The 17,050-nt window shown below is 48.9% G+C and overlaps 1 protein-coding gene across 3 annotated transcripts in view; it reads left to right on the top strand.

Moving 5' to 3' along the window:
* Window positions 1-17,050, top strand: part of LOC137377949 (gamma-aminobutyric acid receptor subunit gamma-4-like) — a 396,241-nt gene that overhangs the window by 240,068 nt on the left and 139,123 nt on the right. For all 3 annotated transcript variants that reach the window (XM_068048013.1, XM_068048012.1, XM_068048014.1), the window contains exons 4-5: window positions 6,226-6,446; window positions 13,135-13,217. In XM_068048013.1, the coding sequence (XP_067904114.1) occupies window positions 6,226-6,446; window positions 13,135-13,217 (304 nt within the window). The remainder of the gene's footprint in view (window positions 1-6,225; window positions 6,447-13,134; window positions 13,218-17,050) is intronic.

Below are 17,050 nucleotides of genomic sequence, written 5' to 3'. Positions count from 1 at the left end.
GCATTTCTCTTCGCACTTTTGCCGTAGGTGGTCAAAGCTGACTCATAGATGGCGTCTCTGATGTGGGCCCACATTTATACTAATCTTACATTAATCCCACATTCCCTACCACATCCCCACCATTCTCCTACCACCTACCTATCCTAGGGGAAATTTACAGTGGTCAATTTACCTATCAACCTACAAGTCTTTGGGTGTGGGAGGAAACTGGAGCACCTGGCAGAAACCCATGTGGTCACAGGGAGAACTTGCAAACTCCACACAGACAATACCCAGAATTGGGTATTGAGAACCTGGGTTGCTGGAGCTGTGAGGCTGTGGCGCTAACTACTGCACCACCCCGTAGATCAAGTAGCCCTGACTTCCCCTGATGAGTCCCCTGAATTTATACTCTGAAAACAATGATGTGTCAGCTCTGCTAGAGCTCGTAAACCAGTTTAAACTAGCTACCTAATTAACTAGCTACAGCTACTCTCAGTGTTTAAAACTGCAAGAAACCTAACTTACCTCTTAACTGAAACAGGAATTTCAATTAATTGCTAGATATAAGCAAAACAAGGGTGGCACAGTGGTTAGCACTGTAGCCTCAAAGCTCCAGAAACCCAAGTTCAGTTCTGGGCGCTGCCTGTACAGAGTTTGCAAGTTCTCCCTGTGACCGTGTGGGTTTTCGCCAGGCGCTCCGGTTTCCTCCCACACCCAAAAACTTACAGGTTGATAGGTAAATTGGTCATTGTAAATTGCCCCTAGTGTAGGTAGGTGGTAGGAGAATGATGGGGATGTGGTAGGGAATATGGGATTAATGTGGGATTAGTATAAATGGGTGGTTGTTGGTCAGCACAGACTCGGTGGGCTGAAGGGCCTGTTTCAGTGCTGTATCTCTAAATAAATAATAAAAACTAGTCTTGAGAGATTAACCCTTAAAATTGACTCAGTGCACTTCTACACTCTGGGGAGGTTCAACTGTTATAAACCCTACAGCAGGAGTGCACCCCATGTCATCAAGGTTTGGCAGGAGTGAAAAGGTCAGTAAGTTTGGATGACCCTACACTTTGCTGATTTAGGGAGAAGCTAGATAAGTAAATGAGGTAGAAGGAAATGCTGACATGGTTAGACAGAGAATGGTGGGATTCGGCTCATATAGTGCATAAACACCAGCATAAACCTGCTGGGCTGAATGGCCTGTTTCTGTGCTGTAAATCTTATGCAATTTCTAGCTACACAATATGTTTCCTTCAGTTTTCCTAACTGACATTTACACTTAACCACTCTCCTATACCAAACAGTCCTCCCCAACCCTCCCCCAAACAACCACAGTCCCCCACCCCTCCCCCACAGTCACAGTCTCCCCTACCCCTCCCCCACAGTCATAGTCTCCCCTCCCCCTCCCCCACAGTCACAGTCTCCCCCACCCCTCCCCCACACAGTCACCATCTCCCCACCCCTCCCCCACAGTCACAGTCTCCCCCACCCCTTCCTCACACAGTCACAGTCTCCCCCACCCCTCTCCCACAGTGACAGTCTCCCCCACCTCTTCCTCACACAGTCACAGTCTCCCCCACCCCTCCCCCACAGTCACTGTCTCCCCTACACCTCCCCCACAACCACAGTCCCCCACCCCTCCCCCACAGTCATCATCTCCCCTACCCCTCCCCCACAGTCACAGTCTCCCCACCCCTCCCCCACAGTCACAGTCTCCCCCACCCCTCTCCCACACAGTCACCTTTTCCCCACCCCTCCCCCACACAGTCACCGTTTCCCCACCCCTCCCCCAAAGTCACAGTCTCCCCCACCCCTCCCTCACAGTCACAGTCTCCCCCACCCCTCTCCCACAGTGACAGTCTCCCCCACCCCTTCCTCACACAGTCACAGTCTCCCCCACCCCTCCCCCACAGTCACAGTCTCCCCCACCCCTCTCCCACAGTGACAGTCTCCCCCACCCCTTCCTCACACAGTCACAGTCTCCCCCACCCCTCCCCCACAGTCACTGACTCCCCTACACCTCCCCCACAACCACAGTCCCCCACCCCTCCCCCACAGTCATCGTCTCTCCTACCCCTCCCCCACAGTCACAGTCTCCCCCCCTCCCCCACACAGTCACCTTTACCCCACCCCTCCCCCACACAGTCACCGTTTCCTCACCCCTCCCCCAAAGTCACAGTCTCCCCCACACCTCCCCCACAGTCACAGTCTCCCCCAGCCCTCTCCCACAGTGACAGTCTCCCCCACCCCTTCCTCACACAGTCACAGTCTCCACCACCCCTCCCCCACAGTCACAGTCTCTCCCACGCCTCCCCCACCCCTCCCCCACAGCCACAGTCTCCCCCACCCCTCCCCCATTCAGTCACTGTCTCCCCACCCCTTCCCCACAGTCACGTTTCCCCACCCCTCCCCCACAGTCACAGTCTCCTCCACCCCTCCCACATACAGTCACCGTCTCCCCACCCCCTCCCCCACGTCACAGCCTCCCCCACTCCTCCCCCATACAGTCACTGTCTCCCCACCCCTTCCCCACAGTCACGTTTCCCCACCCCTCCCCCACAGTCACAGTCTCCCCACCCCTCCCCCACACAGTCACAGTCTCCCCCACCCCTCCCCCACATTCACAGTCTCCCCACCCCTACCCCACAGTCACAGTCTCCCCCACCCCTTCCTCATACAGTCACAGTCTCCCCCACCCCTCCCCCACAGTCACACTCTCCCCCACCCCTCCCCCACAGCCACAGTCTCCCCCACCTCTCCCCCATACAGTCACTGTCTCCCCACCCTTTCCCCACAGTCACAGTCTCCCCACCCCTCTCCCACTGTCACAGTCTCCCCCACCCCTCCCCCATACAGTCACCGTTTCCCTACTCCTCCCCCACAGTCACAGTCTCCCCCACCCCTCCCCCATACAGTCACAGTCTCCCCCACCCCTCCCCCACAGCCACAGTCTCCCCCACCCCTCCCCCACAGTCACAGTCTCCCCACCCCTCCCCCACAGTCACAGTCTCCCCCACCCCTCTCCCACAGTGACAGTCTCCCCCACCCCTTCCTCACACACAGTCTCTGCCCACCCCTCCCCCACAGTCACTGTCTCCCCTACACCTCCCCCACAACCACATTCCCCCACCCCTCCCCCACAGTCATCGTCTCCCCTACCCCTCCCCCACAGTCACAGTATCCCCACCCCTCCCCCACAGTCACAGTCTCCCCCCCTCCCCCACACAGTCACCTTTTCCCCACCCCTCCCCCACACAGTCACCGTTTCCCCACCCCTCCCCCAAAGTCACAGTCTCCCCCACCCCTCCCCCACAGTCACAGTCTCCCCCAGCCCTCTCCCACAGTGACAGTCTCCCCCACCCCTTCCTCACACAGTCACAGTCTCCACCACCCCTCCCCCACAGACACAGTCTCCCCCACCCCGCCCCCACAGCCACAGTCTCCCCCACCCCTCCCCCATTCAGTCACTGTCTCCCCACCCCTTCCCCACAGTCACGTTTCCCCACCCCTCCCCCACAGTCACAGTCTCCCCACCCCTCCCCTGCAGTCACAATCTCCCCCACCCCTCCCCCATACAGTCACCGTCTCCCCACCCCTCCCCCACAGTCACAGCCTCCCCCACTCCTCCCCCATACAGTCACTGTCTCCCCACCCCTTCCCCACAGCCACGTTTCCCCACCCCTCCCCCACAGTCACAGTCTCCCCACCCCTACCCCACGGTCACAGTCTCCCCCACCCCTACCTCACACAGTCACAGTCTCCCCCACCCCTCCCCCACAGTCACACTCTCCCCCACCCCTCCCCCACAGTCACAGCCTCCCCCACCTCTCCCCCATACAGTCACTGTCTCCCCACCCCTTCCCCACAGCCACGTTTCCCCACCCCTCCCCCACAGTCACAGTCTCCCCACCCCTACCCCACGGTCACAGTCTCCCCCACCCCTACCTCACACAGTCACAGTCTCCCCCACCCCTCCCCCACAGTCACACTCTCCCCCACCCCTCCCCCACTGCCACAGTCTCCCCCACCTCTCCCCCATACAGTCACTGTCTCCCCACCCTTTCCCCACAGTCACGTTTCCCCACCCCTCCCCCACAGTCACAGTCTCCCCACCCTTCCTGCACTGTCACAGTCTCCCCCACCCCTCCCCCATACAGTCACCGTTTCCCTACCCCTCCCCCACAGTCACAGTCTCCCCCACCCCTCCCCCATACAGTCACAGTCTCCCCCACCCCTCCCCCACAGCCACAGTCTCCCCCACCCCTCCCCCACAGTCACAGTCTCCCCACCCCTCCCCCACAGTCACAGTCTCCCCCACCCCTCCCCCACAGTCACACTCTCCCCCACCCCTCCTCCACACAGTCAACGTCTTCCCCTCTCCCTCCACCACACAATCATAGTCTCTGCCCACCCCTCCCCCACACAGTCAGTCTCCCCAACTCCTCCACCACACAGTTGGTCTCTCCCTTCCCCACACAACTAGTCTAACTTAGCCTTCCCCCACACACTACAGTCTCCCACTCCCACTCCCCTTCCCCCACACAGCCACAGTCTTCCCTTTGCCCTCTGCTACACAGCTACAGTCTGAAGGAGATTTAACTCCATGGCGTGCATGCTTTTTTTGAACAGGCCCAGAAACCAGTCTGATTGACGGGTTTGGCTCCTTGTTGGATGGGGAAGGCTACAGAAAGGGTTGGAGTCCAGGAGCAAGGAGGTTTTGTGCTGCTTGGGTAGAGATCATGAGATTACTGGTCTGGGCACATAGTGGTTTGGAGGATTGGGGTAAGTGTGGGGGGTTGGAGCGAGATCAGGGGCAGTCGTCAGGAAGGTGGGGTGAGGTGACTGTGATGGGAGTCAGTGGTGGGTGAGTGTTGGTGTTGTGGTGGTTTCGGGGGCAACTGTGTGGGTTGGGTGAACAGTAGTGGGTATGTTTATTGGGCCTGGCCCATAAGCAGTGCTGTAACGTCACTTATCTTATTTTATGGATCCAGCCCTTATCACCTCGTTTAACGTGTCAGATCCAGTAAACATGAGCAACTGCGGTTAAAAATAGAAACACTGTTAAACTGGAGGCACACGGTCTCCTTAAGAGGTTTCAACGACCGCCGCGTCTCCTGAGACTAGATTGATTGCCTGGCGCTTTTTCTGCCTCCGTTAAAATCAGAAGTGGGCGGGTTTGAGGTGAGTTGGTTTCCTTTTACAGATTTTTAATTTTTTAACTTGCCACCTGACCAACACCCACCAGATTTTGGACATGAAACACTAGGCCTGAATTTATTGTCAAAATAATTACAAGGCTAATGGTACTCGCCATTATTTATGGTTAAGAGGCACAGCAACTTCAGGCAAGGGATATCTACAGGTTGTTATCCAAATTATACTCCTCCGCTGTTAACTTTACAATAATGGCATCTTGCCATCAACCTTTTGACTATTAATTGCCTATTAAACTTGTCACAGAAAGTTGTCATATTATTTTATCTAAACACCCTTTTAACAATGCAATGAGTCCTAATTACTGCCAATTGACCTCTCTGGCACTGAAAGTTAACTATTACAGTTGTGGAATCTCATTCTTAGGATCTTGAATTCTTCAGGGAAATATTAAAAATGCCAATTTTGATTTTTTTTCTTTACTTTTCCTATCTGTCTCTTTTTTCTCTCTCATTTAATCCAATCTTTTTATTTCCCCTTTCAATATCTGACCTGACATTGAATTCACCCATTCTAATTCACCCTGCTTTTCAGTTTTATCGCTGTTAATTTCTCAATCCTTCAATCTGATTGGTTACAGAGTTGCATTGTTGCTTGTCTTGTTCATTTCAGTCCCAGATGCTCTGTTTCCCTCACTGTACTGTTATCAGCTCGCACTTTCAGTAGCTTTGTGGGCAAACATTTTTTTTCAGCAGAATGGTGCAGGCACAAGTCTAACTGATGGTAGATACAGTTAAATGCCCTGATGCAGCAAAATCTGACCCTAACTCTGTTTCTCGCTCCGTAGATGCTGTCTGAACTGCTGAGTGTTTCCAGCAATTACCACTCTTAAAAACTATGCCCCAGGGTAAGCTGCAGTCTGACTCCCCATTTGAATCTGATTCGTAGCCCCGATTTTAAAGTCACAAAAGTTGGGGAGGCCCAAATCCTCCTGATTTGGACGATGAGCACAAGGAGGGAGTAACAACTCTGAAAATGGGGATTTTCCAAATGGAGTTATGTGACTTTAAACAATGCTGCCTTGTGTTGCAGGAGTATACCATCGATATCTTCTTTGCACAGACCTGGTATGACAGGAGGCTGCGTTTTAACAGCACACTGAAAGTTCTGACCTTGAACAGTAACATGGTGGGACGCATCTGGATCCCAGACACAATATTCCGAAACTCAAAGCGGGCGGATTCTCATTGGATCACCACACCCAATCAGCTGCTGCGGATCTGGAATGATGGCAAGATCCTCTACACTCTGAGGTAGGGTTGCCAACTCTGGTTGGACGTATTCCTGGCGATCTCATCAATGACACCCTGCCTCCCATTGCACCAACCCCCATATTCCTGCACTTGGTTGCCTGACATGTCCTTCCTCTCAACACCCTGCGTTGCTACAGTCAATCAAAAAGTGCACAGACTCTTCATTACTGATTGGATGATTTTTGACTGTCAAACAGTCTTTCTTTCCATTTCCATTGTTTTTTATGACTATTAAACAGAAGTGTTCAAAGAAAATGAAAAAAAAAAACACAATTTATTTCACGTATGATTTTTCTCCCAGGTTTTCCTCTCAGTGGTGTCTGGGAGATTAATTTCCAATTCCTGGTGACTGAGGGCTGCCAACCCCACTCTGAGGTAGTGCTGCACTCTCCCAATGGTGACTCCTTGTCCACAGTGACTGTGGCTCTATTGCCATTAGTCAATCGCCCACAGTGGTTTTATGTGACCCAGTCCCTAATCCAGGCTGAATAAAAGACCCTTGTTTTACTCTGAGATACTCCTTTCTCACAGCCCCTACTTTATGGGAATAAAACACTCGGCTTGATTGCTAGCTCAGCCGGTAAAAATTAGGGTTTGCAGTCGGGAGAGGCCCAGCTCCAAGCTCTGGACTCTGTGAGTCCATGTGATCACAGCTGGCAGTGGAGTTGCAGGATGGGGCCAACAGATGTGGAATGGCTGCAAACCTCAATAACCCTAGACTAAGTGGAAAAGCAACCGGGCTCCTGCTTCAGATAGAAAGTTTCTCCATATGTATGACTGCCTCTGCATGCGTGTGCATGTGTGATTATATGAATGTGTGTGAGTTTGTGTGTATTATGCTTGTTTGTGTCTCTGTATGTATATGTGTAACTGTGAGTGTGTGTGTGTTGACTATGTGTGTCATTGAGTCTTTCTGTGTGTGTGTGTGTGTTGACTATGTGTGTCATTGAGTCTTTCTGTGTGTGTGTGTGTTTCTGTATATCTCATGTGTGTGACTGTGTGTCATGTACCTGGATGTTCTGTGTGTGTACCTCTCCCTGTATTTGTGTGTGTGTGTCTGTCTGTGTCTCTCTGTATTTGTGTCTGTCTGTGTCTCTCTGTATTTGTGTGTATGCGTATATGTGTGCCATGGTCATAGAGTCATTATGGCACAGAAGGAGGTCATTCAGCCCATCATGTCCATTCCAGCTCTCTGTAGATCCCCCGCTTTATCCTTGTGGTCCTGAAAATTTATTTCCCACAATTGCTCATCTGATTTCCTTTTGAAATTATTTATCATCTCTACTTCCATCACCCTCAAAGGCATTGAGTTCCAAATCATTATCAGTCAATGTGTAAAAAAAGTTCTTTCTCACATTCCCCCCATATTTCTTGCCTAAAACCTTAAATCTGTGTCCACTAGTCCTTCTACCATCAGCTTTACGGTGTCTACCTTATCTAAACCTGTCATAATTTTGCACACATCTATCAAATCTTCCCTCAATCTCCCTTGCTCCAAGAACAACAACCCCAACTTCTCCAACCTAACCTTGTAACTAAATTCCCTCATCCCTGGAATCATTCTGGTAAATCTCCTCCGTATCCTCACAAGGACCTTCACTTTCCTCCTAAAGTGTGGTGACCAGCACTGGATGCAATACTCCAGTTGTGACCTAACCAGAGCTTTATAAAGGTTCAGCATGACTTCCCTGCTTTTGTCCTCAAGGTGTCTATTTATGAAGCCCAAAATCCTACATACTTTGCTAACTCCTCTCTCCGTCACCTTCAAAAATCTATGCACATGAGCCTGGGGTCCCTCTGTTCCTGCACACGCTTTAGAATTGTGCCATTAAGTATATATTGCCTCTCCCTATCCGTTCTGCCAAAATGCATCACCTCACACTTCTTTGTAGTAAATTCCATCTACCACTTGTCTGCCCATTCAGTCTTGTTGCAGTCAATTGGAATCATCCTGTTTCCCACAGCTCTGTGTTTGGAATCTTGGCAAATTTTGAAATGTTACTCTGTATTCCAATTTCCAAGTCATTTATACGTATTTTAAAAAACAGTGGTTCCAGCACTGAACCTAGGGGAACACCACTGTCTACCATCCTCCACTCTGAAAAACGATCATTTACCATGACTCCCTGTCTCTGACCTCAAGCCAATGTTTTATCCAAGCTGACACTGACCCTCCTATTCTATGAGCCTCAATATTGTCAATCAGCCTTTTAGGTGGTACAATGTCAAATGCTTTCTTAAAATCCATTTAGACAACAACAACCACATTCCCTTCATCAACCTTCCCTGTTACTTCATCAAAAAATTCAATTACATTAGTCAAGTACGATCTGCCTTTTACAAATCCATGCTGACTATCCTTAATGAACTCAAACCTCTCGAAGTGCCTGTTGCTTTTTCCCGTGATTATTGTTTCTAAAACCTCACCCACCACTGATGTTAAACAGACTGAACTGTAGTTATTAGGAATGTCCTTATACCCTTTCTTGAATAAGGGTGTCACATTTTCCACTCTCCAATCCCCTCGCACCTCCCCCACATCAAGGGAAGATTGGAAGGTTATAGCAATCCCTTCCACTATCTCCATCCCCACTTCCTTTAGCAACCTTGGATGCAAGCCATCGGACCAGGTGACTTATCCACTCTAAGCACTACCAGCCAATCCATTTCACCCTGCCTATCAATTTTCACCCCATCCATTACCTCTACCATCTCCACTTCTATTGATTATTTTATCAGCATCCTATTCTTTAGTAAACACTGATACAAAATACTCATTAAGTATTCTAGCCTTGCCTTGCACCTCTAAGCGTATATCACTCTCTTTATCCCGAACAGGACCCACCCCGCCCCTTACCACCCACTTACTATTTACAAGCCGGTAGAAGATTTTTGGGTTCCCTTTTATGTTAACAGCCATTTCCATTCTCATAATATCTCTTTGCCATTCTTATTTTTCTCGTCACTTCCCCTCTCAATCAATTGTATTTAGAACATAGAACATAGAAAAGTACAGCACAGTACAGGCCCTTCGGCCCACGATGTTGTGCCGAACCTTTAACCTACTCTGGGATCAAACTACCTACATACCCTTCATACTACTATCATCCATGTACCTATCCAAGAGTCGCTTAAATGTCCCTAATGTATCTGCTTCTACTACCACCGCTGGCAGTGCATTCCACGCACCCACCACTCTCTGTGTAAAGAACCTACCTCTGACATCTCCCCGAAACCTTCCTCCAATCACCTTAAAATTATGCCCCCTGGTGATAGCCCTTTCCACCCTGGGAAAAAGTCTCTGACTATCCACTCTATCTATGCCTCTCATCAACTTGTACCCCTCTATCAAGTCACCTCTCATCCTTCTTCGCTCCAATGAGAAAAGCCTTAGCTCCCTCAACCTTTCTTCGTAAGACATGCCCTCCAGTCCAATCAGCATCCTGGTAAATCTCCTCTGCACCCTCTCTAAAGTTTCCATATCCTTCCTATAATGAGGCGACCAGAACTGAACACAATATTCCAAGTGTGGTCTAACCAGAGCTTTACAGAGCTGCAGCATAACCTCGCGGCTCTTAAACTCAATCCCCCTGTTAATGAAAGCCAACACACCATACACTTTCTTAACAACCCTATCAACTTGGGTGGCAACTTTGAGCGATCTATGGACATGGACCCCAAGATCCCTCTGTTCCTCCACACTACCAAGAATCCTGTCTTTAAGCCTGTATTCCGCATTCAAATTCGACCTTCCAAAATGAATCACTTCACACTTTTCCAGGTTGAACTCCATCTGTCACTTCTCAGCCCAGCTCTGCATCCTGTCAATGTCCCGTTGCAACCTACAACAGCCTTCCACACTATCCACAACTCCAGCAACCTTTGTGTCATCGGCAAACTTGCTAACCCAGCCTTCCACTTCCTCATCCAAATCATTTATAAAAATCACAAAGAGCAGAGGTCCCAGAACAGATCCCTGTGGAACACCACTGGTCACCGAGCTCCATGCTGAATACTTTCCATCTACTACCACCCTCTGTCTTCTATGGGCCAGCCAATACTGTATCCAGACAGCCAACTTTCCCTGAATCCCATGCCTCCTTACTTTCTGAATGAGCCTACCATGGGGAACCTTATCAAACGCCTTGCTAAAATCCATATACACCACATCCACTGCTCTTCCTTCATCAACGTGTTTTGTCACATCTTCAAAGAATTCAATAAGGCTTGTGAGGCATGACCTGCCCCTCACAAAGCAATGCTGACTGTCTCTAATCAAACTATGCTTTTCCAAATAATCATAAATCCTGTTTCTCAGAATCCTCTCCAATAATTTGCCCACTACCGACGTAAAACTGACTGGTCTATAATTCCCAGGGTTATCCCTATTCCCTTTCTTGAACAAGCGAATAACATTTGCCACCCTCCAATCATCTGGTACTACTGCAGTGGATAGTGAGGACGTCAAAGATCATCGCCAAAGGCGCGGCAATCTCTTCCCTCGCTTCCCGTCATATCCTTGGGTATATCCCGTCTGGCCACGAGGACTTATCCGTCCTCATGTCTTTCAAAATGTCCAGCACATCCTCCCTCTTAACATCAACCTGTTCGAGCATATCAGTCTGTTTCACGCTGTCCTCACAAACGACCAGGTCCCTCTCACTAGTGAATGCAGAAGCAAAGTATTCATTTAGGACCTCCCCTACCTCCTCCGACTCCAGGCACAAGTTCCCTCCACTATCCCTGATCGGCCCTACCCTCACTCTGGCCATCCTCATGTTCCTCACATAAGTGTAGAACGCCTTGGGATTTTCCTTAATCCTAAGTATTTGGTTTGGTTCCCACTTGAAGAAGAAGATGCACTGCAGTAACTCGCCAAGCCTCCTTCGACAGCACCTGCAAGTTCCCCTTCAAACCACACGCCATCCTGAATTGGAACTATGTCGCCGTTTTCTTCATTGTTGCTGATTCAAGCATCAGGAACTCCTTCCTAACAGCACTGTGGGTGTACTTACACCAGATGAACTGCAGCGGTCAAGAAGGCAGCTCATCACTACCTTCTCAAGGGCAATTAGGGATGCGCAATAAATGCTGGCTGGGCCAGCGACACTGACGTGAAAGAGTAAAAAATCAACTCCCCCATAGCGCAATCATACCTTTCTTGCTTTTCAACTCTAACCAAATAGTGTGTGTGTCTCTCTCTATATTTGAATCTGAGTGTGTACAGCTTTTTATTTGTGTCTGTGTGTGCCTCTCTGTATTTATGCGTGTGTGTGCATGTATGCGTGCCTCTCTTTGTATGTATGTGTGTGCATGTATGCGTGCTTCTCTGTATTTATGTGTGTGTGTGTTTGTGCGTGCTTCTCTGTATTTGTGTGTATGTTTGTGCATGCTTCTCTGTATATGCGTGTGTGCGCTTCTCTGTATTTGTGTGCATGTGTGTGTGCCTGTGCGTATGTGTGCCTCACTGTATTTCTGTGTGTGGCTGTATTAGACTCTGATTTGCGATGAGGACTCTGGGCTGACACCCAAGTTTTTTTTGCTACTGGACCCCATGGACCTGTGTCCAGAAAGGATTCTACATTGTCAGGTGAGAAACAGAGGTCTAGAGGGCAAAACATACAAAGGTCCTGAATTTCCTTGGTCTTTCTGTCGCTATGAAACTGTAATTAGACAGAAGTGCAGCCCCCATAGTTCAGGCCAATTTACAGCAGCAACAAGTCAGAGGAAATTCAGAAGAAATTATTCTTTCAGTGGTCTTTCTCCCAGTATTTTATTCATGATATAAGTACTGATTTAAAATATATACAGTAAATGTGTATTTGAAACATCTGTTCCACCATTTATCATTGTGCATTAGAATGAAGTCAGAATTTCACAGTCCTGACCTGAACCTGAGTCACATAAGGATATATGAGGACAGGTGGCTGAAAGCTTGGTCAATGGGGTAGGTTTTAAGTAGCATCTTAAAGGAGGAGAGTGAGGTAGAGAGGTGGAGAGGTTTAGGGAGGGAATTCCAGAGTTTATAGCCTCGGCAACTGAAGGCTCAGCCACAAATGGTGAAGAAATTAAAATCAGGATGTATAAAAGGCCAGAATCAGAGGTACGCAAATATCTCAAAGCGTTGTAGGCCTGGAGGAGAATACAGAGATAGGGAGGGGTGAGGCCATGGAGGAGAATAAGAATTTTAAAATTGAGGCATTGGTGGAGCACAGAGGTGACGGGTGAATGGGACTTTTTGCGAGTTAGGATTCGGGCAGCAAAGTTTTGGCTGAACTGAGTTTATGGAGTGTGGCAAATGGGAGGCTGACCAGGAGAACTTGGAATAGTCTCATCTGGAGATAACTAAAGGCACTAAAGGAACTGAGGGTTTCAGCAGCAGGTGAGCTGAGACACAGAGACAGAGGCAAGCAATGTTATGGAGGTGGAAGTCGGCGATCTTGGTAATGGCGAGGATGTGGGGCTGGAAGATTAGATCTTTGTCAGATATGACACCAATGTTGCAAACAGTCTGGTTCAGCCTAAGACAGTTGCCAGGGAGAGAGATGGATTTGGTGGTTAAGAAACAGAGTTTGCAGCAGGGATCGAACAGAATGGCTTCAGTCTTCCCAATGCTGAATTGGAAGAATATTTTTCTATTTGAAGTTTTGGTGTGGTTGATGGATATAACTTTGTTTTCACTTTGTAGGCTCACAATCGAGGCAGAGTGCCAGTTGTATCTGCAGAACTTCCCCATGGATGAGCAGTCCTGTCCCCTCACCTTCTCCAGCTGTAAGTGTCATAGGCAATTCATCCAAAACCGCAGCCACCAGTCATAGCACTCACAGGACAGCCAATAACAGTTGGCCTTGCTGGATCATATTGTCTCTTTTCAAATAAAAGGTTAGCTTTCTGAGAAGTTATGGAACCTAAATCAGAAGGGTAGATGTTTTTTGCTCATCTGTGCCCATCAGAACCTGAGACAACCCAGTTCTTCCACTGCTTTGCATCCAGCAGATTGTGTCCTGAGCTTTTCGGTAACCAAGCCAATGTTTAAATGAGCAGGTCATCAGCCCAACCCAACCTCCTCTCAGAGGGCTGGTTAGATGCAGCCAATCAACATCCACAAAGATGCATATTCTGTGCTGGATATCAAGTCAATGTTCAGAAGCTGGAACTCCCATGCTTGATCACCAGGACTGTCTGGAGTGGGAATCAAAACCTTCCTCCTCAGAGGCAGGAACACTATCCAGGGCTGCATGTATTTAGTGGGAGTAAAAGTTTGTAACTGTACTGCCCTCACACTAGACAGCCAGGAAAGTTAGCTGTTACTTGCTGTAGATGAAAAGAGGTTCGCCTTTCCTAGTAAAGAGTTAAGGGAACCTCATTTCAGTGATTGGGATGCAGAAATCCGGAGGTGGGGAAGGCAGGGAAGCAATCCATGAACTAACGCTAATCCCAAACAGGATGGGAGTGTATCACCAACAAGATCAGCTGGGGATTGAACAATATTAGGACCTTTGAGCAAGTCTAGAGGGTGCTTTATTACTTGAAAAATAGGACCAAGGTCATAGAAGGTTGTTGGGGGTGTTACAACCAGGCAAGAAAGGGGTCTAGGGTTCCCTCTTGGCCTTCACCTGGTCTTACCATAACAGGGTTTAATTTTAAACACACTGAATTGTTAGCTCCCCCTTGGTGAATCCTTGTTCACTGCTTTCCAATTATAAGGCAAATAAACCAGCACAACAGGTTTTCTGAGGTTTAAAGAAGAAAGGTGAAATTTATTAAATGTAAACTTAAACTCTAATTTGGTTAACGCCTACAGATACACGACATACCCACGCTAGCATGCATATGCTATGCACACATGCAGATAAAGTCAGAAAAGAGCAGAAGAAAAATAAAGTGGAAATGTTTGAGGCAATCTCTTAAGAGGGTTTTTGGTATGGTTCTTCGAGCTCACTGTCGAGTCCTTGATTGTAGCTGATCTTGCTCTTCATTGGGGCCCAGTATTCTTCTTAAACCTTGTTCGCTGTAGGAGACCTTTCTCTCTTGGGGTTCATGTGTCTTCAGTGGATTTGGAGTTCCATGAGAAAGAGAGGGACAGCCAGACAGGAGAGGTCTTCTTCAGTCCAGGAGCATACTGCAGTCTCTCTGTTCAAAACTCTTTGTACAATTGAGGAAAACCAGGTTGCCAAGCGGGCTAGTCACATGACCAGCTGGTCTGACAAAGAACAAAGAACAGTACAGCACAGGAACAGGCCATTTGGCCCTCCAAGCCTGCACCGATCTTGATGCCTGCTGAAACTAACACCTTCTGCACTTCCGGGGCCCATATCCCTCTATTCCCTTCCTATTCATATATTTGTCAAGATGTCTCTTAAACGTCGCTATCGTATCTGCTTCCACCACCTCCCCTGGCAGCAAGTTCCAGGCACTCACCACCCTCTGTGTAAAAAAACTTGCCTCGCACATCCCCTCTAAACTTTGCCCCTCGCACCTTAAACCTATGTCCCCCAGTAAGTGACTCTTCCACCCTGGGAAAAAGCTTCTGACTATCCACTCTGTCCATGCTGCTCATAACTTTGTAAACCTCTATCATGTCGCCCCTCCACTACCCTCATTCCAGTGAAAACAATCCGAGTTTTTCCAACCTCTCCGCATAGCTAATGCCCTCCAGAACAGGCAACATCCTGGGAAACCTCCTCTGTACCCTCTCCAAAGCCTCCATGTCCTTCTGGTAGTGTGGCGACCAGAATTGCACACAATATTCTAAGTGTGGCCTAACTAAGGTTCTGTACAGCTGCAATATGACTTGCCAATTTTTATACTCTATGCCCCGACCGATGAAGGCAAGCATGCCGTATGCCTTCGTGACTACCTTATCCACCTGCGTTGCCACTTTCAGTGATCTGTGGACCTGTGTGCCCAGATCTCTCTGCCTGTCAATATTCCTAAGGGTTCTGCCATTTACTGTATACCTCCCACCTGCATTAGACCTTCCAAAATGCATTACCTCACATTTGTCCAGATTAAACTCCATCTGCCATTTCTCCGCCCAAGTCTCCAACCGATGCCATGCCTGTTTGTGGATTCGGCCATCCCAGCAGTCATCCTGAAATTTGAGCTCCCTCACCTTCAACACCTTAGCAATAACCTGCTCAGTGACGCTCAGTTTGGGTTCCGCTAGGGCCACTCAGCTCCTGACCTCATTACAGCCTTGGTTCAAACATGGACAAAAGAGCTGAACTCAAGAGGTGAGGTGAGAGTGACTACCCTTGACATCAAGGCAGCATTTGACCGAGTATGGCATCAAGGAGCCCGAGCAAAACTGGAGTCAATGGGAATCAAGGGAAAACTCTCTGTTGGTTGGAGTCATACCTCGCGCAAAGGAAGATGGTTGTGTTTGTTGGAGGTCAATCATCTGAGCTCCAGGATATCACTGCAGGAGTTCCTCAGGGTAGTGTCCTAGGCCCAACCATCTTCAGCTGCTTCATCAATGACCTTCCTTCAATCATAAGGTCAGAAGTGGGGATGTTGGCTGATGATTGCACAATGTTCAGCACCATTTGTGACTCCTCAGATACTGAAGCAGTCCATGTAGAAATGTAGCAAGACCTGGACAATATCCAGGCTTGGGCTGATAAGTGGCAAGTAACATTTGCGCCACACAAGTGCCAGGCAATGACCATCTCCAACAAGAGAGAATCTAACCATCTCCCCTTGACATTCAACGGAATTACCATCGCTGAATCCCCCACTATCAACATCCTAGGGGCTACCATTGACCAGGAACTGAACTGGAGTAGCCATATAAATACCGTGGCTACAAGAGCAGGTCAGAGGCGAGGAATCCTGCGGCGAGTAATTCACCTCCTGACTCCCCAAAGCCTGTCCACCATCTACAAGGCACAAGTCAGGAGTGTGATGGAATACTCTCCACTTGCCTGGATGGATGCAGCTCTAACAACACTCAAGAAGCTCGACACCATCCAGGACAAAGCAGCCTGCTTGATTGGCACCCCATCTACAAACATTCACTCCCTCCACCACCGACACACAGTGGCAGCTGTGTGTACCATCTACAAGATGCACTGCAGCAATGCGCCAAGGCTCCTTAGAAAGCATCTTCCAAACCTGCGACCTCTACCAACTAGAAGGACAAGGGCAGCAAATACATGGGAACACCACCACCTGCAAGTTCCCCTCCAAGTCACGCACCATCCTGACTTGGAACTATATCGCCGCTCCTTCACTGTCGCTGGGTCAAAATCCTGGAACTCCCTTCCTAACAGCACTGTGGGTATACCTACCCCACATGGACTGCAGCGGTTCAAGAAGGCAGCTCACCACCACCTTCTCAAGGGCAATTAGGGATGGGCAATAAATGCTGGCCTGGCCAGTGACGCCCACATCCCATGAATGAATTAAAAAAAAGTTTGGTGCTCACAGTCCATTGTGGGTTAAATTGGATAAGGGAACTAACCCCTTTGTCTCCACAAGCACTGTCTGTTAATATATAAATGTCTTTCCAGTCAAGGGCCTGCTGTTTTTTTTAAACAAGTCCTTTCTTCACTTCAGCAACAGTTTTCAAATCAATGTTCATATGACAAAATTAATGTGCC

This window comes from Heterodontus francisci, chromosome 15, assembly GCF_036365525.1.
Source record: "Heterodontus francisci isolate sHetFra1 chromosome 15, sHetFra1.hap1, whole genome shotgun sequence".
In the NCBI taxonomy this organism is placed as follows: Eukaryota; Metazoa; Chordata; class Chondrichthyes; order Heterodontiformes; family Heterodontidae; genus Heterodontus; species Heterodontus francisci.
Note: the sequence above shows the minus strand (reverse complement) of the source record. Positions and strands in the feature narration are given on the sequence as shown.